This window comes from Erpetoichthys calabaricus, chromosome 16 (assembly GCF_900747795.2).
Source record: "Erpetoichthys calabaricus chromosome 16, fErpCal1.3, whole genome shotgun sequence".
In the NCBI taxonomy this organism is placed as follows: domain Eukaryota; kingdom Metazoa; phylum Chordata; class Cladistia; order Polypteriformes; family Polypteridae; genus Erpetoichthys; species Erpetoichthys calabaricus.
In genome coordinates, this window is record NC_041409.2 from 90,820,688 (window position 1) to 90,847,077 (window position 26,390).

At 40.1% G+C, this 26,390-nt stretch overlaps 1 protein-coding gene across 1 annotated transcript in view; it reads left to right on the plus strand.

Moving 5' to 3' along the window:
• LOC114666973 (coiled-coil domain-containing protein 9) overlaps nt 1–26,390 on the plus strand; it is a 155,029-nt gene that overhangs the window by 127,491 nt on the left and 1,148 nt on the right. Inside the window, exons 10-11 of the mRNA XM_028822030.2 lie at nt 19,425–19,458; nt 23,662–24,355. Coding sequence (XP_028677863.2) covers nt 19,425–19,458; nt 23,662–24,355 — 728 coding nt within the window. The remainder of the gene's footprint in view (nt 1–19,424; nt 19,459–23,661; nt 24,356–26,390) is intronic.

The following is a 26,390-nucleotide window of genomic DNA, read 5'->3' on the forward strand; positions in this document are numbered from 1 at the left end:
TCCCTGCCTTGTGCCCTGTGTTGGCTGGGATTGGCTCCAGCAGACCCCCGTGACCCTGTATGCGGATTCAGCAGGTTGGATAATGGATGGATGGATTGTCTTGTGCTGATCTGACATCCTGTCTGTGGTTAATTTTTGCCTTGCACAGAGTATTGCTGGTTTAGGGTTAGGCCTTGTATTGAAGTAAGCAGTTTCAGAAAATCTCGAGACAGATGGATGAAAATTAAACATAATTAAAACATAATATTTTGTTGTTGGATGTTTGATGTTTTTACCATAGTTTGACCGTCACCATCTTTGATGAAATTACCATATATTTTTAACAGAATTTTTTTTAAAAACCTGGAAATATTGTAATGGGCAGGGACAGCTAACTGCTATACAATAATTTTATCTCACTTCCATAAATGTTTGAATAACAAGAATAACAAGAACATTTCTCTTACTGTTATCCCATTTCTTATGGTAACTAGCTCAGTGACGTAAAGGTGTAGCGGGGCCACATAGTGTTTAAATGTCAGTACTGAGTGCGTCTCGTTTCATTGTCCCGTTTACTGTTTGTGCATCTGTTTATGCCGTCCCCGTAAAAAGGGGGACGAATGATGGAAGGAGACCACAGCCGCCAACCTGGAAAACACCTGTTTACAATCATTCAATCACAGCCGTCACAGGACTATATAAGCCATCAGGAGGAGAAGGAAAGAGGGAGGAGAGAAGGAGATTTTGTTTCAACATTACGACCACGAGCAACCTGTACCTGTTTTCTATATTGCGCTTATCCATCCAGTTTGTTTTCCATCTGCCGGATTTATTTCAAGGACCTCACCACGAGATACCCCGGGGTAGGACTTAATCATCCACCACATACACGAGATTCACGGTGAGGCTGTTCCATTTTTTTCCGGGGAGAATCAAACAACTCAATATCACTAATTCAGTCATCCGCTTTCAGGACATTTTCTTTATTACCGGACTCACGTACTCATTCATTTTCAGTTTGTCTTTCATTGTCGTTATTCGTGTTGTGTGTTTATTTGTTACAGGGACAAGGGAGGGTTTTTGTTGTGTATATATATATATATTTTTTTTGGTGGTGTCTTGTTATTGCTGGGGTGGAGGGATATTTATATTTATGTTTCTATTTTTCTATGTCATTTTACTTAATACATATAACCCGTTTTACTTCCCGTTTTTGTGTGCTTATATTTTTCACCGTCGATTGTGGGGAAAAGTTCAAATGGTAAGAAGTATGGCTTGATAGTAGATTATTTCTCAGTAAATTATCCAGGCCACTGGTCTTGGAGGTGTAGCTGCCGGCTGGGTAAAAGGGGTCGGCCGTTACATAAAGTGGTGCCCTCTCTGAGGAAATATTAAATATCTATCGCTGTCTGCCTTTAAACAATTTCCCCAATTAATATGTCTATAGTGCGTGCTGAGCAGGACGACACCATTGCTTCGCCGCGGTGTGATGATGGAGTAGCCGGGGCGCGGCACGTCACGGTCAGAGCGTGTTCAGCGGTGCAGGAGGTGGTGGATTCGTTGCAGTCGCTGTACCTCGAAGATCACCATGGACCTGAGGAGGAATGCCTGGAGGATGTCTCGCCTCCGTGGGAAGATCTGGCGCAACAACTAACCCGGCTGGATGAGAAAGTCCGCGAGGTTGCTGAAAGTGCGCTTGGGCGCGAAGATGCCTTGCGGGCTCGCATCAGCAGCTCCCAGGAGGAAGTAAAAGAATATCTTGGTGAGCAAGTTCAACTCCTGGGGCGGGAAATCGTGTTGTGCCTCCAGAGGCGGGATCAACGCTGGCAAGAAACTCTTCAGGGGGAGGTCCGAAGGAGTCTCTAGACGTTACGTCAGTCACCCTGTCATTCAACGCCGTACAGGTCTAGTGGGGGGGGGTGAATACATCAATCGGCCCTCTGTTCCTGGGGTGCGCCTTTCCTTTCCCAAATTGGGGGCCCCTTATAACATCGATGATGTCCTCAACTTTGTGGAAGAAGGGGAGGCGTACCTGGCTGTTAACCCTTTAACCCCAGAAGAGCTTATGGGGGTGATAGGGGCATCCCTCTCGGGGCCGGTGCGGAGCTGGTGGCTGACAGCAAAGAAGAACATTAAAGACTGGGGATCCTTTCGTCGATCTTTCCTCGCGGCTTTTCTTCCGGAAGACTATGAATCTGAACTGGAGGACAAGCTGCGATCCATGGTGCAACTGCCTTCGCAATCCATCCGGGACTTTGCCTATGAATATCGGGCTTTGTGTTTGAAGTGGCGGCCGGCTATGTCTGAAGAAGAGGTGGTCCGCCGCATTCTTAATGCCTGCAACCCGCGGTTAGCTGGGGGTCTCAGGGGGGTGGTGGGGTCGGTGGAAGACCTGGTGAAGGTGGGCTCGCAAGTGGAACGGGACTGGGGAAACTCAAAAACGTACTGGAATAAAGTACAAGCCAGTAAATGAGAAACCCAGCCCCTAAAACCCCAGCGAGCCAAACCTTGCCGGTCGGAAGCCGATCTCGCCATCATGCAAGCGAGTACGTCCCTCCTGATCGTCCCAGTGAAGCTGCGGGGGTGGCAGGTAGATGCGGTGGTGGATACAGGGAGCCATCACACCTTAATCCGCTCAAGCATGTGGAAGAAGATTAGCCGACCAACAGACAACTTAACATCTGCCCCGTCTGTCCGATTTGTATTGGCAGATGGGAGTGAACACAGAGCCCTGGGCAAAGTCCCCTTGAGGTACAGTGTACTTTCCACCACCTGGGAGATGGATACGTATGTCCTGGATGACCGGCACCTGTCCGTCCCGTTACTCCTTGGGCTGGACTCTTTAACCACCATGAGGATGACCATCCATCTCAGTCCCAGGGGGTATACGGTGCCGGGGGAAGGGGTATGCGACTTCATTCATAAATCCAAAGAAGATCTGGGCTCGGAATTCATTGGCTTCTACGCGGCAGTGAGGAGTGACGTAAGCACCTCGGCGGCAGCCCCTGTGGAGGAACAGCCGGAAGAGGTACGGCCGGTGCTGAAGAAGTGGGCCGAGGTGTGGACTGAGAAATTAGGAGTCGCCCGTGGAGTTACCCACGTGATCCACACCTCGGACGAAGTTCCAATAAGGCACCGAGCTTACCGTGTTTCTCCACTAAAAAAAGGGCATAATTAAAGAACATCTTGATCAAATGCTCGCCGAGGGAATAATCGAACCATCTTCCTCCTCCTGGGCGTCCCCTGTGGTCCTCGTTAAGAAGACGGATGACACCTATCGTTTCTGCGTGGACTACAGGGGGGTTAACGGGAAGACGAGCCTGGACGCATATCCCATGCCCCTGGTTCATGAGATTCTGGAGTCACTGCATGGAGCTGCAGTTTTCAGCACACTAGACCTCCGCAGTGGCTATTGGCAGGTGCCGATGGACGAGGGGAGTAGGAAGAAGACGGCAGTCATCACCCCTGAAGGCTTGTTCCAGTTCACAGTCATGCCTTTTGGGCTTAAAAATGCTGGGGCCACCTTCCAGCGGCTCATGGAGCAAGTCCTGAGGGGGTTGATAGGCAAGATCTGCTTTGTATACATCGATGACGTCATTATTTACTCCCCTTCTATTAAACAACATCTCCAGGACCTGGACACCATCTTCCAACGATTACATCAAGCGCACCTTACGCTGAACACGAAGAAGTGTACCTTCATTCAACTCCACATACGCTTCCTCGGGCACATTCTTTCATCTGAGGGGGTCGCTGTAGACCCCGAGAAGACCTTAGCCATCCGAGACTACCCCACGCCCACGGATTTGAAATCTTTGCAACGTTTCCTTGGGTTAGTGGGGTGGTATCACAAGTTCATTCCCCGGATGGCTGATATAGCGGCTCCCTTGAACAAACTAAGAAAAAAAGATGTCCCGTGGGAGTGGACAACAGAGTGCCAGGACGCGGTCGAGCAACTAAAGAGCCACCTGCAAGAGCCGCCCGTTCTGGCCCAGCCAGATCCACAGCTCACTTTCCAGGTACAAACCGATGCCAGCAACCTGGGGCTTGGCGCCGTGCTCACTCAGAAAATCCACCAGGCTGAACACGTCATCGCTTACGCCTCTCGAGCTTTGCACGGCGCCGAGCTCAATTATTCGACAGCTGAAAAAGAGTGTCTGGCTGTCGTGTGGGCTGTGGAAAAATGGAGACACTATCTGGAGGGGGTTGAATTTGAAGTGTACACCGACCATCACGCTCTGACCTGGGTATTTAATCACCCGAAGACCTCCTCCCGTCTAACCAGGTGGGTGTTACGCCTCCAGAACTTCACTTTCAAGGTGACCTATCGGAAGGGCTGTGGCAATATTGTGCCTGATGCTCTGTCCAGGGTGTCGAAGCCACCGGGGATGGTGTGTTTGGCAGAGGCAAAGAAAATGATCCTCCCTCTGCCAAGAAGCCTGGAAGACCTGGCTCAAGCACAAGCCACCAGTCCATTCTGCCAGAGCATCAGGGAGGGACTGGAACAGCAGCGTACCGACCGGGTACACTTCGTGGACCTCCAGGGGGTTCTGTACAGGACCACTCCATCCTCCCTTGGGGGTCTGCAACACCAACTAGTCGTCCCGGAAGGGCTCATCCCCGACTTTTTAAATTATTATCATGACAGTCCTTTAGGTGGTCACCTTGGAAGGACAAAAACTTTATTAAAGATCCTGGGGGTTGCGTGGTGGCCGTCTGTCCGGAAAGACGTTTGCCACCACGTGAAGAAGTGCATCACCTGCCTGCAGCTCAAAAACCCACCTGGTAAACCGGCAGGATTTCTGCAATCGACAATCGCGGATGGACCGGGGGAGACTTTGGGAGTCGACCTGATGGGGCCTTTTCCTGTTACCAGCTCGAGGAAGACCGTCCTGATGGTGGTGATTGATTATTTTTCTAAGTGGGTGGAGCTGTTTGCATTAACAGACGCAAAAACTAATAAGATCTGCTCCACTCTGAAGAACGAAATCTTCACCCGCTGGGGGGTGCCGAAGAACATCATCTCAGACCGGGGTCCGCAGTTCACGAGCTCTCTCTTAGATGAACTTTATACAGCCTGGGGAGTGAAGAAAAACCTGACAACAGCTTACCATCCCCAGGCTAACATGACAGAGCGAGTGAACCGGACCCTGAAGAACATGATCGCCTCCTATGTGGGTGAACGCCATCAGGACTGGGATAAATGGCTCCCCGAGCTCCGGTTTGCCCTGAACACCGCTGTGCATGAGGCCACAGGTGAGACGCCTGCTTTGGTTGCGCTGGGCAGACAGCTAAAGGGCCCGCTTGACCAACTCCTTCCCAGAGCCCCTAATCCAGAAACCACCACTTACAATAACTTATTCAAAATTGAGGAATTACGGCGGAGAATCCAACAGAGGTTGGTGAGTTCGACATCCAGACATGCCAAGTTATATAATGCCCGGCGTAAGGAAGCGCACTTTCAGCCGGGTGATTTGGTCTGGATTAGAGCTCACCATCTCTCGGATGCCAGCAAAAGGTTCTCCGCCAAGCTAGCGCCTAAATGGTTAGGTCCGGCCAAAATCATTTCTCAAACAGGTCCCGTTAATTTCCAGTTTCAAAGGGGTATCGGCACTGACTCCAAGATAGACACAATCCATGTGGCCAATCTCAAGCTGTACTTCGGCCCTCCCTTGTCCAAGGTTGGGGGGGGGGGGAGTGTAGCGGGGCCACATAGTGTTTAAATGTCAGTACTGAGTGCGTCTCGTTTCATTGTCCCATTTACTGTTTGTGCATCAGTTTATGCCGTCCCCGTAAAAAGGGGGACGAATGATGGAAGGAGACCACAGCCGCCAACCTGGAAAACACCTGTTTACAATCATTCAATCACAGCCGTCACAGGACTATATAAGCCATCAGGAGGAGAAGGAAAAAGAGGGAGGAGAGAAGGAGATTTTGTTTCAACATTACGACCACGAGCAACCTGTACCTGTTTTCTATATTGCGCTTATCCATCCAGTTTGTTTTCCATCTGCCGGATTTATTTCAAGGACCTCACCACGAGATACCCCGGGGTAGGACTTAATCATCCACCACATACACGAGGATTCACGGTGAGGCTGTTCCATTTTTTTCCGGGGAGAATCAAACAACTCAATATCACTAATTCAGTCATCTGCTTTCAGGACATTTTCTTTATTACCGGACTCACGTACTCATTCATTTTCAGTTTGTCTTTCATTGTCGTTATTCGTGTTGTGTGTTTATTTGTTACAGGGACAAGGGAGGATTTTTGTTGTGTATATATATATATTTTTTTGGTGGTGTCTTGTTATTGCTGGGGTGGAGGGATATTTATATTTATGTTTCTATTTTTCTATGTCATTTTACTTAATACATATAACCCGTTTTACTTCCCGTTTTTGTGTGCTTATATTTTTCACCGTCGATTGTGGGGAAAAGTTCAAATGGTAAGAAGTACGGCTTGATAGTAGATTATTTCTCAGTAAATTATCCAGGCCACTGGTCTTGGAGGTGTAGCTGCCGGCTGGGTAAAAGGGGTCGGCCGTTACAAAGGTATACAGGTCAAAAGACAGTGGGGAACATCTACCACTTGATAGTTGTATGACTCTTTTGGGAAAGTAAGTGGCAAATTCTTTTTTGATGAACAGAAGCATCTCTGCAAATTCAACTGTAAGCTTGTTTCATGTTTCATTAACAGTATGTGGGAATGCAATAAATAATCACTCACTCTCTACACTACTTCATGGGGCTGAAAGGTATTTCCTTGACATCTGAGACAAAGTGTGGAACCGCATTGTTAACTGACCAGTACTTGAAGTGGTTTGTCTGAACAAGAAACTGTGGTCTCTCCCAGATATGTTTCTAGCTGTATGGCAGCAGCTACTGGAACATAGCACATTGATACCATGCTGCATGTTCATGTACAATCTCATTAAACATACACTCCAAACTACTACTCGGCTGGTCCTTCCGGGGACTTTTCGCATTCAGCGCCACATAATTCTGCGCAGCTGCCTCTGGGCCACTCAATTCCTGCAGCTCCATCAACACCATCCCTTTGGCCTCTTTGGCTTTATTGATATTTGAAAAGAACAGATCCTTATATCTATAACAGAAAACATTTTTTTTCTGAATTTATGCATGCCAGCTTTATGTCTAATCAATAGACTATTTTTGATATTTAAAGACATTTGGCGTAAGTAATTGAAGAGATTGCTCCAAAATGCTACATATTTATTTTAAGAAATGTTGTCAATTAAGGATTTTTTAATTAGCCACCCTAGAGAAGTAATTAATAATCAATACTTGAAATTTATTTACACACAGTTATTTTCAGGACACAAATTTGTCAAAATCTATTGCTAACACATGCAGTTTCAAAAGAATATCTATCTATCTATCCATCTATCTATCTATGAGTGACAATGAGATGTATTCCATTGAACAGATTTTTAATAGTTTGAGCTCTTTTAATAGATTGTCCTCTGAGCTGAAGTGCGCTAATGCGGAATGCTTAAAATTCGTAACTATTTTACGCCCAATTGTAACAGCATCTGCAACACTTTGCTGTGCAAAAATGCCCTCTGCTACTGCCAGCCCTAGGACTCCAGTGTCGTCAATGCATGTTATCATATTTTTGGCATCATCAATGCATTTCTTCATATTTTTGGCATTGTCATGGACCACAATTTACGGTATGGCCCAAATGTCAAGCGTTTACTGAAATGGATCTGCTATTGCGTGACCTGTAATGGGAGTAGTAGTAAAGGGTAGTACTTGAACTTTTGAATTGATCCATGGCTTAATCTCTGACATTAAGTATAGTCATATACTGTTTATATTTATTTTTGTATGAACATTTTCAATTTAGTTAGAGCAGTCATTGCTATTATTTCAACCTTTTGTTTCAGACATATAGCAAAATGAAAGATCATTGTCACCTCCTACAACATTGGCTTCATCTGCACTTTTTTACTGGAGGCCAGTATATGTTTAATCATATCTAAAATGGAACATTTAACTCTATCCAAGATGTCACATTCATCATAGCTTGTGTGGAGGGCAGTTCCCAACTATTCAGTAGTCTATAAAAGATTTAACATATGATTAAAAAGAATATAAAGTAGGGCAAACATTTGGGGTATCTTGTAGGTAAGTTACTACAGTTAATGTTGATGTTCTTGAAGTGGTGCATGAGTACTGTACTGACAGCAACTGTTGCCGTTAAGAGATGAGACTGGACTGTTTTCATCTGTGTCAAAAGAACACATGCCAGCCAAGTGGGAACCCTTTTATAGGATACTGTATACCAAAGTGGCAAGATATAGGTTGGAGTTACAGTTTTTTCCTGTTTTTTTTCCATTGGAAGAAACAGACATGTTGTTCTAAGCACTGGTCTCACCTCTTTCTATGTTCTCTTTAATTCTGTCCCTTTGACAATAGCAGGACATCCACACCCTTGACAATAGCTAGTTCATAAATATTTAATTATAACATTTCAAAAATGTATGAAAGCAGTATGTTAATGTAATATTTACTTAAAAGAATAAGGGTATTGAAGTCGACGAGGGCTTATAAAAAGTATTTATGTCCTTGGAAGGTTTTATATTTTATTTTTATAAAACAGCGAATCACAGTTTGGCTTTTTAACAGAAAAAGAGTCTTGAATGTCAAAGTGAAATCAGGGCTTGTATTTATCAAACATTTCAGAATTACTCCTAGGAATTGCATTAAAAGTCTGACTAGGATAGGAATTTGTCCAACCTCAGAGTAAGACATGAGAAGAAGTTACAAAGCATCCTACTCCCAGTCCTAGCAAGGAGTAGCAGGCCACATCTGAAAATGAATGATGTTATGATTTTATGGCACCCCTTGATATAAATTAATACTGATTTTGATGTTTTGTATTCTTCTGATACAAATGCTGAGGCTTCACTTCAAATATGATGATGATAATAATAATAATAATATTCAAAGCAGAACACAAAGGAAAACATAATAAATTAGGATATTGCACTAACCTGCACGTTATTGTTGCCAATTTGCAATATCATGAATAATACTGTAAGTAACACAAAGATGGAAAGACCGAAACACACACACTAACCGATAGTTATCCCGATAATGGGCGTGTTTTTTGGCAATAAATGATCCACAGCTGTACTTCCAGAAGAATCACCTTCCTGCTGTTATGGCACATGGGAAATGCATTGTAAAGTTACAGTTACTGAATCTAGCCACAGTTATTCCTGCACTGAATCTGTACCCGTTGAGAAAGAAAGTATGAAGAAAGGCGAGAAGCGGTGGAGCAGGGAATGAAAAGCAGAATTCAGCACCAGGAAGACATATGTGAGCAAGTAAGAATGCCCAACAATGACAGCCTTGAAGCGGTGGAGAAAAAAAAAAGGCAACAGTCACAAGGAGGGAGACATAAAGAAGTAAGGAAACCCAACAGTGTCAGCCTTGAAGCGGTGGAGTAAACGAAAAGGCAGGAGTCACCAGCAGGAAGACATGAAGCAAGTCGAACAATAATAGGCTTGAAGCAGTGTAGTAAAGAAGAAGGGCGCAGTGAGCACACAAACAGCTGAGAAAAGTAAGGAAGCGAGTTAGGAGGCACATGAGCGCGGGATGTCGTTTATGCATATAGGCAGGGAGCCAACCATTTGGTAAGTGTGCGGAAAGCGGCCATGCGGGAAAAGGAATGGGGACGGGGGCAGCCCTTGTACGTCTCTGCCGTGAAATAAATTGTCTGTTAACAGAAATAAGGAATGAAACTGCCAAAAGGAGAGGTCAGTTCCAAAAGTTCCTTACAGTATAATGGTGAGAACTGCCAAAAAGAAGACGTTATTTTCAAAAGTTCATTACAGGGCATGGCGCAGAATGAGACATACTAAACTTTTGTAAGTACAGTGTAAAGGATGAGCATGGGAAATTTGGGCTTCTTACGTATATTGGAAGTGGAAGAAATAGTGAGGACGGGTTTCCCCTATCTATATATACTGTTTAGGGGGTACACCCATTTCCCCCCCCACCCTTGGGTGTTGTAATAGGACATGAAACATACCTAACTTTTGTAAGTACACCGCAAGGAAGGAGCACACGTAATTTCAGCTTCCCACCTATATGGAAAGTGGGAGAATTAGTGATGAGTCAGTGAGAGCTTTGCCTTTTATATTAATAGGTAAAGTGGCTGTCTTGCGGGTTGTGGAATGTAGAGCTCAGCATAAATTTCACTGTCAATCACTAATCCAGTCCAGCTGTCTTCAGGGTAGTATGTTGGATACTCCAACACAGTTTGCATCCATGACCACCTGTATAGTGATACTTTGATATTGCTTGCAATGTTCTTTATGGGTTTTTGACAGTTTGTATAAATGCAACTTGCTTTAACATTATCTCAGATGGAGTGATGGGCAAATAAATATATAATCTGCATATTACTTCACCTGCAGTAAGGGCATTCAAAGTCTGGTGAAAAATTCAAGAAATAGTTAGCTGTGACATACCCAAAACATTGCCATTATAAGGATTCCTTTTCCCTAGTGCAAAAAACGTAACATTACCAGCACTTTAATTTTGGCTGACAGTGCATGGCTTCTCTGCATAGATGGATTGATCATGTAATGTACAATATTATAATGTTACAAATAATATTCCACCACAGATCATTATCTTTTTACGAGTTCATTGTTGTCCAGCATTTTCAAAACATTCTGCCTTTCCTGGGATGTGTGTATCGATCTCTGCCTGAACACCATCATCTTGCATCTCCTAGTGAGTTAGGACAGCTCACAAGTCCTCCTAAATCCTGGTGACGTGAAGAGTAATCTCCTAATTTTCTAAGAGTAGGACCAAATTTGCATCACTCTGAGATTTTTGAGCCAGTTAAGACCATCTTCTACACTGAGATGTTTATTATTTATGGGCACAGATCTCTAATGGCCTAAGGGAACTAAACAAGGTCTTCAGAGTTCTCGACATGGGTTCGGAGAATTCTTTCAGGTAATAGTGCATCACATATATTCCTGGGCCGTCATATATAAACGGTGCGTATGCACAAAAATGTTGTGTACACCTATTTCCATGCTCACATCGCGATGTATAAAAACTAAACTTGGCATAAAGCCACGCACAATCCCTGGCGTACGCAAGTGCTCAGCTCGGTTTTGCAAACTGGCCATGTTTTAATGACATGCTTTAATTCCTATCATCATGAAAATGATATCAAGTATACATCTCAGTATTTAAATTAATCAGAGATCTGTAATATCACGAATGTAATGAATTCTGTGTCCTGTTGGAGGAAGAGAAAGCCTGGAAGCACGTAGTGATTCACACAAATAAAGCACATAGAAGAACACATACAAAACAAAGCATTTAACATTCTACTTTAGTTACGATGGAATTTGAGAAACTAGTGAATTAAACGATTTGAAGATGAAGTTTATGATGTTCTACTTTAATGACAAAATTAACTACGTGATTAACGTGGAAATTTTGATATTAAAGTTGACATTTCAAGCTTTTTTCTCACTGTGTCCCAATTTTTTTTTCTTTTCTCTGTACCCTAATAAGCTTTCATATGACACTCAGACGGTTGGCTATGGTGGCTATGACTCGCCTTTTCATGGCAACTTTGAAATCTGACAACTTCTTTTTTATTTTGGGCACTGTGTGACTTTCTGAACTTGAACTTTCAAGTTTCTCCGACACTCTATGTCACTCAGTCAACTTCCTTTTGTTGTTTATACCACTGTTTAACCAACAAATAGTACGTTTTTCCTTGCCTCCACTTGGTATTTGCTGAAATTATTTTATTTTCCCCCTTGCTTTTCCCATTGTCTTTTCACAGAACACTGAGTTTGAGGGGTATTTATATTGATTTGCATATTCAAAGAGGCGTAATTCTGGTAGGAGTTGGGGAGTGGCGGCAGGCGCGTGCACGTGCATTACTTTTCATGCTGACCGGGATTTATGTAGCGGAAGAACATGGAAGTTGGCGTTTGCTCAGGTTTATGCATCTGGATTTTTTTGTGTGTATGCACATTTCCGCTTTTGTCCGTACTCCATGTTTTAGTGTGAATTCTACGCACAGTGTTATGCATGAGGCCCCAGGAGTCTAGTGAAAATAACAAAGCAGTGTAATCAAGAAAGTAAACAGGAATGTTCCTGTAAATCACAAAGTGTCATGGGAATATGAAACAAACTCCTGTGGCATTTAGCTAAATCACTGTGGGTTTTTAAAAGCTGTCTAAATCTAGACAATGTAATCATTAGATAACTAAACAAGCTCAAATTTATGATGTACTTTCTAATTCTAATTGCTGACAAATAAAATGTGATTATTGTTGAAGAAAATGTCATGTGCCAAGTTTGTGTCTTAAACTTTTGGGGATATTACTTTGCCCTTTAGTGTTTGTTTCACAGTTGTTCTTGCACCTTCATGGTGGTTTTTTTTACATCTTAATATCACAGACTTACACAAGTGTAAATTGCCTGTGATCAAGTGTGATTTATTATCTCACCTTTGGATACAAGCTGAAATCCAATGACGCATTTTTGTTTCATAAATATGAGTTTGAATCTGTTGATGTGTTTTTTGTTTTGATTAACTGTATACTCAAGGACACATTAACAATGATAAAAAATATCCAGTATCTTTTGAAAGAAAGTAAAATTCAGTTTGTAAACAAATAGCATGGAAAGGGCATGTGTTCTGGCACCTGTGTCCTAACTACCATCACAGAATAGTCTGCCTTGCTTGAGGATGCCTATAGTGTTATCGGGGCTGTACATTATTGAAATGAACTCTGTCAAGGCCAAAGGAGAGAATACTGGTCGACTATGTAACTCTGTAACATCTTATTTTTCTTACCATGTACAGTAGTGTGCTGCATAGCATCTGATCACTATGCTTCAATGAGGGTTCAGAGGTTTCTACAGTATTTCAGCCCAGCCCACTTTACCTCTAAATGCACTGCATTCTTTTTAAGTTGTATGTTTTTAATTTGTACTTATTTTTGGTATGAATAGTTTCACAGTTCCATGAAGCAAATTGTTAAAAGTGAGTTCTAAAAATGAATAGTGGCTGCTGATTGATTATTTATACAGACCTGATTAAAACATAACTGCACAAGCTAATGGCCTGACAGAGGGATAGACTCATAAGTGATTTGAGCATTCTTTGATCACTTGAATGAGTAACTGCAAAAAAAGAAAGAAAAACTGAGATACAAAATCACTTTTTATAATTGCTATTTGGCACTATGGCTATCATATTCTTGTGAATCCTTACCATTCTGTATTGCAGTGATGCCAAGAAAAGAACTGCATGCTTGCTAGACAATAGCTAAAAGCAGTTAGTTTATTAGCAATGCAACCTTGTTTTTTTCTTTGTTGCTATTAAATGCAGTTGATTTCTAATTATTTTTCCTTCAAGGATCTATAGGGACTGTCGGCGTTGAACTGTAGGAAGCCAGGCATAAATGTAGTCATGGTAAGAAGTGCGTAGAGCTGCAATTTATTTAGATAAAGGTCTGTTCAACCATCTAGACTCCTTTATTTCAAACTAGTTTGAGTCTCATCTTGTAATGTTTAGATTTTTTTATGGATTCACAGGAAATTTTCTTTTATTTATTTTTTGTTTTGTTTTATTTTTACCTTGAAGTATCATTTCATGTAAAGAGTGAATTGTGTTTATGTAGCACTGGCAAAGCTCAGCTGTCCCCAGCAAGGTCCTTGGAGGCCTTGTGTATTTTCTTCATTTCTGCATGAATGGATCTGGTGCTCAGGTGCAACTGATGAAATCTTCATAGACTGGGTACATTACATAAAAGAGGAGTCTGAAGAATGTTATTGTATCATACTATTTAAATAGCACTAAACAAGATATGTGTGCCTACATGTATGTACACTTGTTTGTGTACTCATCTTGTAAAATAATCTGAACAGATCAGTTAACAAAGAGTTGGGGTATCAGCCAGTAACTCTGTTTAATAAGGTTTTTGGAAAAACAAAAGAAAATGCACACACAATGGTGCAAAATGTGGCTTGGTGCAGAGAAAAGAAAAATGCTACTGAGGTGGAGATCCATCTTTGTCACATGCTGGTTCTCAAAGAATGCCCACTTCTGGTGGCTTCTGGGTCTTTATGGTACCAACCTGGAAGGGGTGGAGCTTCACGGACAGAAGCAGAACTAGGTCACTCATTCTTCAGCCAGTGATCCTCTGAACTACAAAGGAAAGAGTAGATTTTAGGAACAGCACCACCTCTCCTCCCTGGGTGATATTGCCTACCTTTTTGGTGCCTTGAAGATGTCTCCTAATCACACATGCTTGACAAGCTGAATTAGTGGTTACTGATGTTTGTCAACATAATGAAGTAAAGGGTGCATCAGCAGATTTCAGCATCATTTATAAAGTATCATTCTATCTGCCATATCAAGTAAAAGAGCCTTCATTTTATTAAGCCATGCTTAAATTTTGAAGATGTTCTTTTAATATGTAACCCTCAATTACTGCAGTCTTTTAGTAGAAGACACTGCTGTGTCAATATGCTCAAACAACCTTACAAATTGCCTTCTACTATACTTGTGATGTAGAACAAGAACTAGTGCATTTCTCATAATTTTGTAAATTTCAACCTGTGTAGATAGATAGATAGATATGAAAGGCACTATATAACAATAGACAGATATGAAAGGCACTATAGATAGATAGATAGATAGATAGATAGATAGATAGATAGATAGATATAAATAAAAGTCACTATATAATGATAGACAGTATCAAAAATGGTATCTTTACTGTGAATAAACCACACAGGAGGGATACACATGTAGATACCATCTATAGGGGACATAAGTCCAAATGAGTTGAAAATTTCGTTCTAGCTATGTTTCGAGTTTAAACGTTGCTACAGGCTACTAAGGCTATATTCAGACTGTAGTTAATTTTGGCTCATATCTTGATTTTTTCTTATAATTCATTTTCCAGCCATTCAAATCCATTGTGACTAAGTAACAATATCTATCCTAAATCTGGTAAATTAATTAAAAGACAGGTGTATCCTAATAACAAAACTAATAATACCTGCAGTATGCCGACTGCTGACATGCTGACTTCGAATTGTTTACAGCATAGGACATCTGTGAATTCATCAGCTCATGATGGCAAGTTTTCAATGACCTTATAATTTTTATCTGGTTTAAATGAAAATATTGAGCTCTTTTGACCTTTCTTCAGAGCTCATACCCTGCAGTCCTAGAATCAGTCTAGTAGCTCATCTCTGAGCATTGCTATTTTTTTTGTAATATGAAGACCCAAATTGCACATAATACTTTAAATAAGATCTCACAAGAAAGTTATACTGTTTAAGCATAACCTGATTTGGGTTTTCCTTCACATGGTATAAACAAACTTTATAATAATCAATTCTATATTTTGTCTAGTTGTGGACAGTGACAAAACCACTACTGCTCATAAGTCTTATATGCTGCATTGTCAAGTTTCAGAATCCCCATTATGTAATAACATGTAATATTTACTAGCTACTGTATGTGTAAAACCTTACACTTATTTACATAAAATTTTACCTGCCATATACAGATTCTGCCCCAATCTGAATTCCATCTAGGTCCTTCTGTAATTATATTGCTGACTCTAGGGCATCCACCATTCCCTATGGTTTTGCATTATCTTCTTAATGAACTAGCTTGCTAACCTACATTCTTATCTATGATATTTATATTTATTAAAAACAGCAGCTATCGTAGCACTGATGTCTGTGGGACTCCACATTTAAAATCATCTAATTTGAGAAGGTTCGTCTAACCATAGATCTTTTGCAACAATTTACACTGTAGGCCTTGAGTTTCTGTTTCATTTAGTTTGATCTTTCGCTTCTCACATGGTAGCCTGTAAAAATATTTTTTGAAAATGGAGTGTCTTAATCAGAATAATGTGCAAACTGGAAGTGTGTGCAAACAGCATTGAGCTTTTCAACTGAAAATAGGGCTGTTGACCATTAGATGAGGGAGAGAGGCTGATCTTCAATTCAAAACCTTCATCCCGTTTGAACATGAGTCTTGTTCATTCCTTACTCTGTTTTTCCAGAATTATTTATTTAACAATATTTTAGCAAAACAGGCATACTCTTTGGACATTGTGAGCATACAACAATAAGTGACATGTGGATTATGCAACACAAGTAACCTGAGATTTCTTTCACAGATGTTTTAATATAATTTGCTGTTGTTCAGTATTGGTTCCCTGTGGGCCTCTATTGCCTCTATTCGCCATGAAAATGTGAAATTAATTTTTTTTTCTTAACACTCACTACAAACAACACAGGATATGTAACAGATTTTAAAACAACATATTCATAAAATTTAAAATTGGGGGGGGGGGGGTATTACTTAATATTCCCTGTAGGTATGGCAAGATCTTCAGTTTAATCATGGGTTTAGACTTTAGAAGATCTTTCCACTATCAGAAAGAAAGCATTGTTGTTGATTGAGACCTCCATCAAATCTCAGTTTGGTTCTTATCATTGTAGAATGTTGTTCCTGAATAACTAATATGTATTAATTCTGTATCATTGTAATGGGCCTAATTTCATCATTCAGGCAAACTACATAATCATTGTTCATTATTTGCTAAAAATTGAACTACACCTGAATGTGTGACCTGTCATCCCACAAGGCTGTTGACTGCCCAGCTTTCAAGATAAATTTTCACAGTGTTGTAGAATTCTTGTCTCCCAGAAACAATACAAAATGAATTGAAGCTGGTTGATAACTTTAAATAAGAAGAATATTATACTATTTCATTTTGTAAGCATGCCTATCCCAGCCAGCATAGGTCACAATGCAGGAACAATCCCCTGGGCTGGGCACCAGCCAATCACAGGGGAAAACACTTGTACATACCAGGGACAATTTAGCGTTGCCAATCCACTAAATCTCTATGTTTTTGGGCTGTGAGAGGAAGCAAGAAAACCTGGAGGAAACTCACACAAACACAGACAGAACATGCAAACTCCATGAAGGGAAGACACAGGACACAAACCCTGGTCTCTTTACTGCGAGGCAGTCACTGCACAGCTGTGCTGCCCATGAAATGAATAGTTCAATGGATTCATCATTTATGACGAAATTGTTAGATTGCACATCTTTTCATGATGTCATAATGTGCATTTTCAGTGGTAGGATCTTGGGAATAATTATGGTTATGGGAAATAAAATTTTCATATTATGAGAATAAGGGTAGATGGATTTGTTGTTACATTACCAAAATTATGCTTACATTACCTTCTTATACTACTCCTGAAGATATTTGTATTCTTCAATGCATTATTATTTTTATTTTCAGTCAAGCCAATAGGAATTTTGTTGCTGTACATTAGAAGTGCATACCCTGTGCTGAATACCTCAATGGCTGAGATCCTCAAAGAAAAGTCAAGTCAAGTTGGGGAGCATGCACTGGTACAGTGCATTGCCGCACCCATCCTGGTTGGCAGCCCCCCAGGCAGACACATGGTCCAGTCCCACCTTCCATAAATTACCCTCTATCTGCCACAGCCAGGTATTACGTGGGCAACCCCTTGGCCTGGTCCCGCCACTCGGGTCCCCAACAATGAGGATCTTACGAGCTGGATCACCCTTGGGAAACACACCACATGGCCATAGTGCCATAACTGACACTCCCTCACAATGCAAGTAATGTGCCTCATTCGGGACTCCATGAGCAACACAAAGTCAAACCAATGGTGCCCAAGGATTTTCCGGAGAGACACAGTACCAAAGGAGTCCAGTCTTCGTTTCAGGTCACTGGATAGCGTCCATGTCTCGCAACCTATTAGCAAGACAGGAAGTACCAGGACTCTAAAGACTTGGACCTTCGTCCTTTTGCATAGATATTGAGAGTGCCACACAAAACCCCTTCCAGTGACCTCATGACCCCCCCATGCCCTCCCAATCCGTCTATTGACTTCATAGGAACAGTCACCAGAGACATGAATGTCACTGCCAAGGTAAGTAAACCTCTTGACGAGGTCGACACTCTCTCCGCAGACAGACACACTGCTGATGGCCATGCCCAAGAGATCATTAAAGGCCTGAATGTTGGTTTTTATCAGGACCCTCACAAGTCCAGACACTCAGACCCCTTGCTCAGTTTCTCGAGCGCCCTAATCAGAGCCTCCATTGACTCCATGAAGATCACAGCATCGTCAGCAAAGTCAAGATCCGTGAATCTTTCTTCACCAACAGATGCCCCACAGCCGAGAAAAGACTGTTGTTACATTGAAAATTGAAATAGGTGGGAGTTCAAAAACCAGTTTTGACAAATTAAACCAAATTGGGAGAGCAAAAGTAGGAATCCAAGTCTAAAACGTCATAGATCAGAAGCCAGCAATTACAACACCAGCTTGCGTTTCCTTTCCCTAATTGACACTACTATTTTTTTTTTTTTCCTTTCAAAACCGATTCAGTGGTAAAATAATAACAGATGCATGCCACCATCTTAAAGAATAACAACTTAATACATCATGGAACCATTGTGTCACATTATTAACAATTGCCAACCGGGATTCTGAGTTGTGTAGTGGGTGCGGCAACGCACTGTACCAGTGCATGCTCCCCTACCTGACTTGACGTGATTATTAAAAAGGAACAATTTTACATGTGCACAAGTAAACCAGGGGACTAGTTAAAAAAGTAATTTGACCTAAAAAAAGTCAATTGAACATATACAGTAGGTTCCTGATTTGATCCATCATACACATTTCAGCTATAGCTTCATCAAATAAATCTCAGAGGTGTGCCTTGATTATCCTTTCTTTTTTGGTTACAAGTGATAACTGAAATCCAGGTATTGCAAGGTAACATCAACATAGCCTTATGAATTTGTGATAGTGAATGCACAAGCTTGCCCTCCGGTGAATGACTGGCCCATTGCTGATAGAATACTTGTGACAGTTTTCTGTGCCATCCTGAACTGAAAAAAGCTGATTTATGCATACATGACTGTTGCATATTTATTTCTGTCTTGTAATTCATAAAACGTAGATCATTGCTTTAAAAAGTTATACAGTGTTTGCTGGATGCATGCATTGACACTAAAGAAGTGACAAGTTTTTTTTTTTTATAATGGGGGAACATATTCTATTGAATGTCAAATTGCATTATTGTTTCTATGTATTTTTCACATGTGCCTAATCATGATTGTTTTAATGTGCAGTTGTTGGAATGGAAGATAATCATTTTAACAAATAAAAAAAATTAACTACCCTTAAAACAAAATTACAAATTTAAGGTACTTGTGTTAATATATTTTTTATCTTTCATGCTTTGCTGTTTATGATGTTCATCTTTTATGAGTAGAAAAAAAAATTCTCAACTTGCATGACTTCCATGTTTATTATGTGGGCTTCTTATTTTTCAGATGGGATGCTAGAACAGAAGAGGAGTTTTTGGAGGTAATTGTTTTATTATTTGCCATCTGTGTTAGGTGGTTCCTCTCAGTAAGAGAATATCTCCAGAGAGTCCTAACTGAGTCATAAAGGATTCATTTCCTTTTGAGCAGGACAGTAAGTGACATAAGAGAGTCTGAAAGTCCTGGGTTTTTAAAACAATACTAGGTGATTGGCACTAGTTTAATAAGACCGAGGATCCTCGTGTCCAGTAATTGGATTTATAACCAAAGCAGGAATAATACTAGGGCAGATATGTTGTACAATCTTACCCTTTTATTTTATGTCCAGCCTTACACCAAATCACAATATGCAGATATAGGAAAAAAACACTACTGCAATCACTTAACAGAATATAGCAGGAAGCTGTGGGGCTGTCATTTTTATATAACCCTTTATATAATATCAAAAAAAGTCCTTGTGGACTATATTTGAGAAAGTGTGGATTATGACTGGGAAAGAATGGTAACAGATAATAAAAACAGTAAATAAGCATTTTGTAAGGGCTATGGCACCTAAATGGGACATCAACTGGAGTGAAGAAACTCCAGATGGAATATGTAAGACCTAGACAGCTGCTAAAGCCTCACAGCTAATGTTCCTCTGCTGAATAAAGAAAGGGGGTAGGCAGTGTTTCCCAGTTATGCCATATTGTATTATTGTGGGATGAATGGAACTCGCCAAATTTGTTTTTTGATTGGTCCCTATTCATATAAGCACTGATTATAAGCGATGCCTGCACAGCAGATCACTTCTCAGTACTCTACATAGAGACTCATTATCTTTCACGTGAACAACACACTGGTGTCCCTAGATATAGCCTACACCTAAAGTCTACAGTATATAGGCTGATACACCTTGGTTAATACCACTTGTCAACCAACAATACATTATCATGCTGCTCTCTATTGGGAATGTCTCCCTCAGCCTGCTAATTCTGTGAGAAAGTGGCAGTTGCCACTTCAATGCATGCTTCAGTCACTCAAGTAGTGTTTATTATTAATAGAATAATAGAATAGATTAATGAAAATATAAGAGTAAAAGTGGAAAGTAAAGTCTAGATGTATAGGCCTAAATAAAAATGCACCATTGCCTTAAAGTTAGAAAACTTACTGAAGATTAGTGATGAGTGAAATTGCTGAGTTCATTTTGCCATGAGTTCCCCAAAATCACAGAAGTGTTCGCAATATTCTCTGAACTTGGCAAAATGCATTAAAATGTGACCTGAGCTGTGCGGCAGCAGTGCAAACCACTGCTCCACTGTGCTTCTGTGAGATTAAAGAAGAAAGAACATATCTGAAGACACACAATCGTATATTTCATTAAAATAAAGCGGAAATGCTGAAATTGTAGTCAAAGGTCAGAAAAACATGTAGGTCTTCTAAAGGCATAAAATTCAAAGTGGCGTGTCATGATTGAAACTGCTGGCTTGTTCATATTTTTCTTAGTTGTGCTGAAGGCTCTCCAAACTGTCTGTGCTGATGCTTTGCACTTTTTATTCTATCAAAGATCTTGTAAATAATAATGAATCTTTCATTATTATTATTATTTCATAGCGTCTCCTGTGTTGGGTGACAGGAGAGTTAGGCTTTTTTAAGGTTTGTTTTCCCTTTCACCGTACCACATGGCTAATTATTTTGCCTGCATCATGCACGCGCCTCCATCTCTTATAATGACGTAGAACTCGAAGTTCGACCTGCAACAAGCACAGATAACTCGTCCCATAGAGTCTGTAATACAATTGATCAGCATTACAGTATATAACCAGTGGCTGGTCCTATCAATATTGGCTCTTACAACACTAGAGGATGTCGCACTGGCCTCGTAAAGCATTATGGGGCGCTAATATAAAACAAAAAGAAAATTCTCCTAAATTGGTAGATTTATCAGTAATTAATTTGACAAACAAGAATGAATGCAGCAAATTCGCTGTGAATAACGCTTAGGCAAAATTCACTGATCAACAGAACTGAAGATTAGCAGCAAGAAACATCAGTGTCAAAAGAGGGTGTTGTCCTGGGTGGATATTTTAAACTAAGCAGTCAAGCTGATGCATGGATGGCATCTTCTGCATCAAGGTGAATGGAGTATTTCCGATGGAAATGGACTCTCTCCATCCCTCCAACACATTTATCTAACTTTCTCACATTTTTCCCTCTGACGTCCCTCAGACAGGCTTTTCTTTTATGTCCAATAGTAATATTTGGTTCTTGACTTCATGATGTTGTGGAAAGACGATTGGCTACTTATTCTGGTGATGGATTGCTCTGCCTAAACGTTTTGATCCAGGATGCTTTATTTTTTTAATCTCTTTCTGTCTGCAGTTCCCATTTCTGTTAGGTTGTAAACTGTTAGGTCATAGTAAATGAAAGATTATACACTTAGATAAAAAATGTAAGAAAGTACAGATAGAATGCAACATTATTATTCTGTGTAAAACAGTCCCAAAAATGTATTTACAGGTCATCAAAACCAGTCAGTGCAAAAAAAAACTTGTAACCTAGACAAATTGCAGGTTGCTTTTTAATATAACAGACAGACATGAAACCTTTACCTCAGTTAGATGTAAAATTGAATACTTTGGCGTGTCTGGTGATTTGATTGCTGGTTGTTTGTAATCAGTTTTGGTTTAAAGGAATGTAATTAAGCAAGATGAGTTGCTATGTCTTAAACTCTTCCTAAGAAAGCTTTTTTTTGCTTTGTGCCCTCCTCTATCATAACCTATCATCTGTGGGGGAGAAGCAAAAACTTTAGATTCGTCAAAAAATTTTGATCTCCGGTTTTCAGTGGGGTCCCCTGATACAGAAAACATGGATATCTTGATGATGGGTGTATGTCTGTCCGTGTGTGTCTATATGTGACAGTTTCTTGAGGACGGTCTAGAGCTAAAAGTTGGATGGAAAAATACCAAACTCGAAACTTAAGCCTGTTATGAGATGACGATGTGCTGATTAGTTTTTGAGCCAAATCGTGCAAGAGACAGTTTAGAGGAACCCTCAAATACCGTAATTCTGCGATTAATTATGAATTCTTCTCATCAATTGCTATCGTAATAACCTATTTTATTATCAGAAAGATCAGTAAATAATTACTGAAATGTTGAAGGATTCATATTTTTGGGAGTTTAAATTTATCTCAGTGATATGGAGAATGTATCCAGTAGGTTAATTGAAACAATCACTAAGACACCAGTGTAGTTAGAACTACACATAAATTACTACATTAGACCTTTCAAGGGCACAGTGAAGATGTGATGTAATTGACTAATCAAGACAATGTTCTTAAATTACTTGATAGTTTATTTGGTTTTTGTATTTTAAAGTTCTGAATGCAAAAAGTGTATGTGCTGTTTTTCTGTAGCAGAAGCACAATGCAGGAATAATAGAAATGAACTTGGATTTTCACTGGTTACCATAGTATTAAAATGTATTTTTTTTATATTAGTATGTAGGTAAAAGTAAAACTGCAATAACACAGTATACATTTGTGAGGAAAAAGCATATGAGTCCTTTAAAATTTTTGGATCCTTGAAAGAATGGTTCACAAAACATTGGCCTGAACTTTGTCTAAGTCATAATAAAATATAACAGAGCTTCCTTAAAGAAGAGGCACACACAGAATTGTACATTGTTGTATCTTTATTGATCCTACAGTTTAAACATTCCAGGTCTAGACAAGAAAGAAGGTACGTGAGAGCCTAGGAAAGAAGAGTCAAGCGCCCCGTTCAGTTAGATAATATTCAGGTATAGATTTTATAAAAGAAAACATTTTTGAAGATATTACAAATTCAGCAGAAAATAAGTGATGATAAGACATACCTGTAATTGTGGTACTGTTTCGTTTTCTGTCACAACTCTCCTTTATTGGTAGTTTTCCCTACTGGAAGCTCAGTCTCAGCTGCTGATCTTGGATAAGCCAAAATATGATGTATGACTAACACATCAAACAAAATTTCCTAAAAATTAGTTTTTTTTTCCCCCGGCTTATTGTTTTCAATGACAAATATCTTACAGTAAACATTTTAAATAAAAAAGGTTGAAAGCATTCAATCCATTTTCTAATCCAACAAGTGTAATTTAGAACTTGAAGAAAGCACCTCTGTGCACGTAGTGAGCCTCTAGGCACAGTGGTATATACAAGTGTTTGTTACAGCTAGTATGCTGCCACGTAGTACCTGTCATGATAAAGTAAATATTGGAATTTTTGCAGATAAAAGGAAGGCCTGACATATATGAAGAGGAAAGCTCTGTTGAAGATCCAGAAATGTGCAAAAATCTCCAGGGCTACCACCTTGATACTGAGTTTAAAAATAAGAAAAATCCAAAAGTAAAATCTGCAAAGCTGCTGAAAGTAACAGTTGCCAATGATAAAACACTTGAAGGCAGATCAATTGAGATAGCAGAAGATCCCAGAGAGGAATCTTACCAACATGTATCTTGCAGAGGCTCTGAGTCAGCAGATGTCCATGTGTGCTACGAGGAGCAGGAGTATGCCAAATGTGATGAACAGGCAGATTCCAAAGTGGAAACAGAGAAGACATTTTCACATGAAACTCATGCCAGTCTTCCCCAAAATGATGATGTATGGGACTTGCCAAATGTTGAATCACAAAGCAATGGTGATGATTTAAATGATACTGATGAAATGGTGGACCTACAGACTGAGACAGACCCTGTTATAGATAGCAGTGCTGCTCATGTAGCACACTGTCTTCCTCAGCAGAATGAGGTCACACTTGAGCATAAGTGCAAAAATGATTCGGTCAGAATCGCAGAGACAAATCAAGCAGAAATCAAGACTTGTGACTTAAAAGAAGATCTGACAGAGCATAGCCCAGTCTTGAGCTATCCAGAAAAGCTGTCAGCTGAGGAAGGAAAGATGAACAGGGATCTGAAACTTTCAGGTAAGTCATAGTCTTGTCAATAAGACTTTAGCCTGAAGCAGTCAACATAAATCAGAGAAGTGAATTACAGTGTAAATTTCTTTATGTTTATTAACAGGATGTTTTGATATATGTACTAATGGCATGTCTGGGGGCTTTGTTGATTTCAAAACATGACTTCATCTCAGTTGCCTGTTCAAAAAGATCTGCTAAACTTAAAATACTCCAGTGGCTCAGACCCAGCATAAATGGATTCAACTTCAGAATAACACAATACTTTTATGTATATTCGTTTTGAAAGTTATGACATAACAAATGCAGTCTTCAAGTGTGGACATTTTATCTGTATGGCAATCTGTCTTTTACAGTTTGCTTCTTAGGTCCTGTCTGGAAGCTGCATAGTAAATTTATGCTGGCCTGCTTTTTTAACTGGTGTTGCTTAAAACATATTGCTTTGGAAATTACAGTAAATGTTCACAGTTAAATTGCTGTTAATCTTATGGTAAATCAATGATATTTTTAAAAATAGGCATTTAAGATGAAATACAAATTATTAAAAAAATAAAACAAAACATACTGTACAGTCTACAGTGGGCTGGCGCCCTGCCCAGGGATTTGTTCCTGCCTTGCACCCTGTGTTGGCTGGGATTGGCTCCAGCAGACCCCTGTGACCCTGTGTTAGGATATAGTGGGTTGGATGGATGGATGGATACTGTACAGTGCTAGCCATGGTAAATGTTATAATTAGTCTTATTTGACAAGAGGCCTTGACATCTTCTTTAAATTGAAAAAGAAAAGCATGACACTTTTCATTCTCTGTATCCTCCTGCTAGATTAGTCATTTTTAGGGTACACAAAAAACCCACCAAAACAGTGTCTAGCCATTTACCCTCTGTATTGTTCCCACTTTTCCATATTCTAGCCTCCCTAATACAAGAGAACACACTGCTGAGATCATTAGCCACTGTCACTATCCCTGATTGCCCACATGTGGCTTGCACATGTCAAATTACTAAACTTAGTAATTTTCAATTAAGTAGTATAATAAATTAGGGGACATCCTGTAGTTTCCTTTGCCACCCTGTGACTCTGTTGATATTGAAAATCAGTCATATAATCTACATCTTCAGTTTGCAGTAGTAGGGATCTTTCATGACTGCTGTAAATGGATAACATAATAGTTTAATATTTTATTAAACAGATATGTTGTATATGGAATATATATGTTACCGGCAATGTATGAAATGCAGGCATTGTGTAGAATGCCTAGGCAATATATAGAATGCCGAAAATTGGACGACAAAGTATGAAACGATTAACATTTCACACATTTCCTAGGCATTCTGTGCAATGCCAAAAGACAAACCAGCAAAGTATAAAATACTCCCGCTAATGACGTTTCTAATGTCACGTGACTTTCGACGCTCACCTCAGATGGAGAATTCCCCATTTGCATTTCAGTGCAACAAGTAGGTTCACATTTTATTTTCTCTCATTTTCCTCAATAATAAAGTTCTATACTTTATTGTGTATTTCTTTCTTTTTAATATACATCTTTTCAATAAAAGCCTTTTCATGACTCTCTTTTAATACTTTGCCTAAATAGCATTTGTCATTCTATATAATGCCTAAGTATTACATTCAATGCCTAAGCAAAGTATATATAATATTAAAATAATTCAGATATTTCATACTTTGCCCAAAAATGCCAGGCATTCTATATATTGCCTAGGCATTATATACAATGCCTGCTTTTCATACATTGCCGGTAACATATATACAACAAAGTGTTATGTGGCTACACTTGTGATCATCACCACACACAGCTTATGTATCACTCAGACAGGATTTACCTTTGTCAGTTTCTTTTTTTGTTAGAATTACAGAGCACTTACCTGTCAAGCACACTGGATTGCTGTACGAGTCACAGATTACAGTGCTCTGTACCCAAGAAGAGCCCATCAGTTACAAGGTTGTGGTTAGACAACATAATTGTAGACCATGTCTGTCAAAGACTCCAGTAGCATTATAACAGGTGTGCTTGAACACTGCAGTG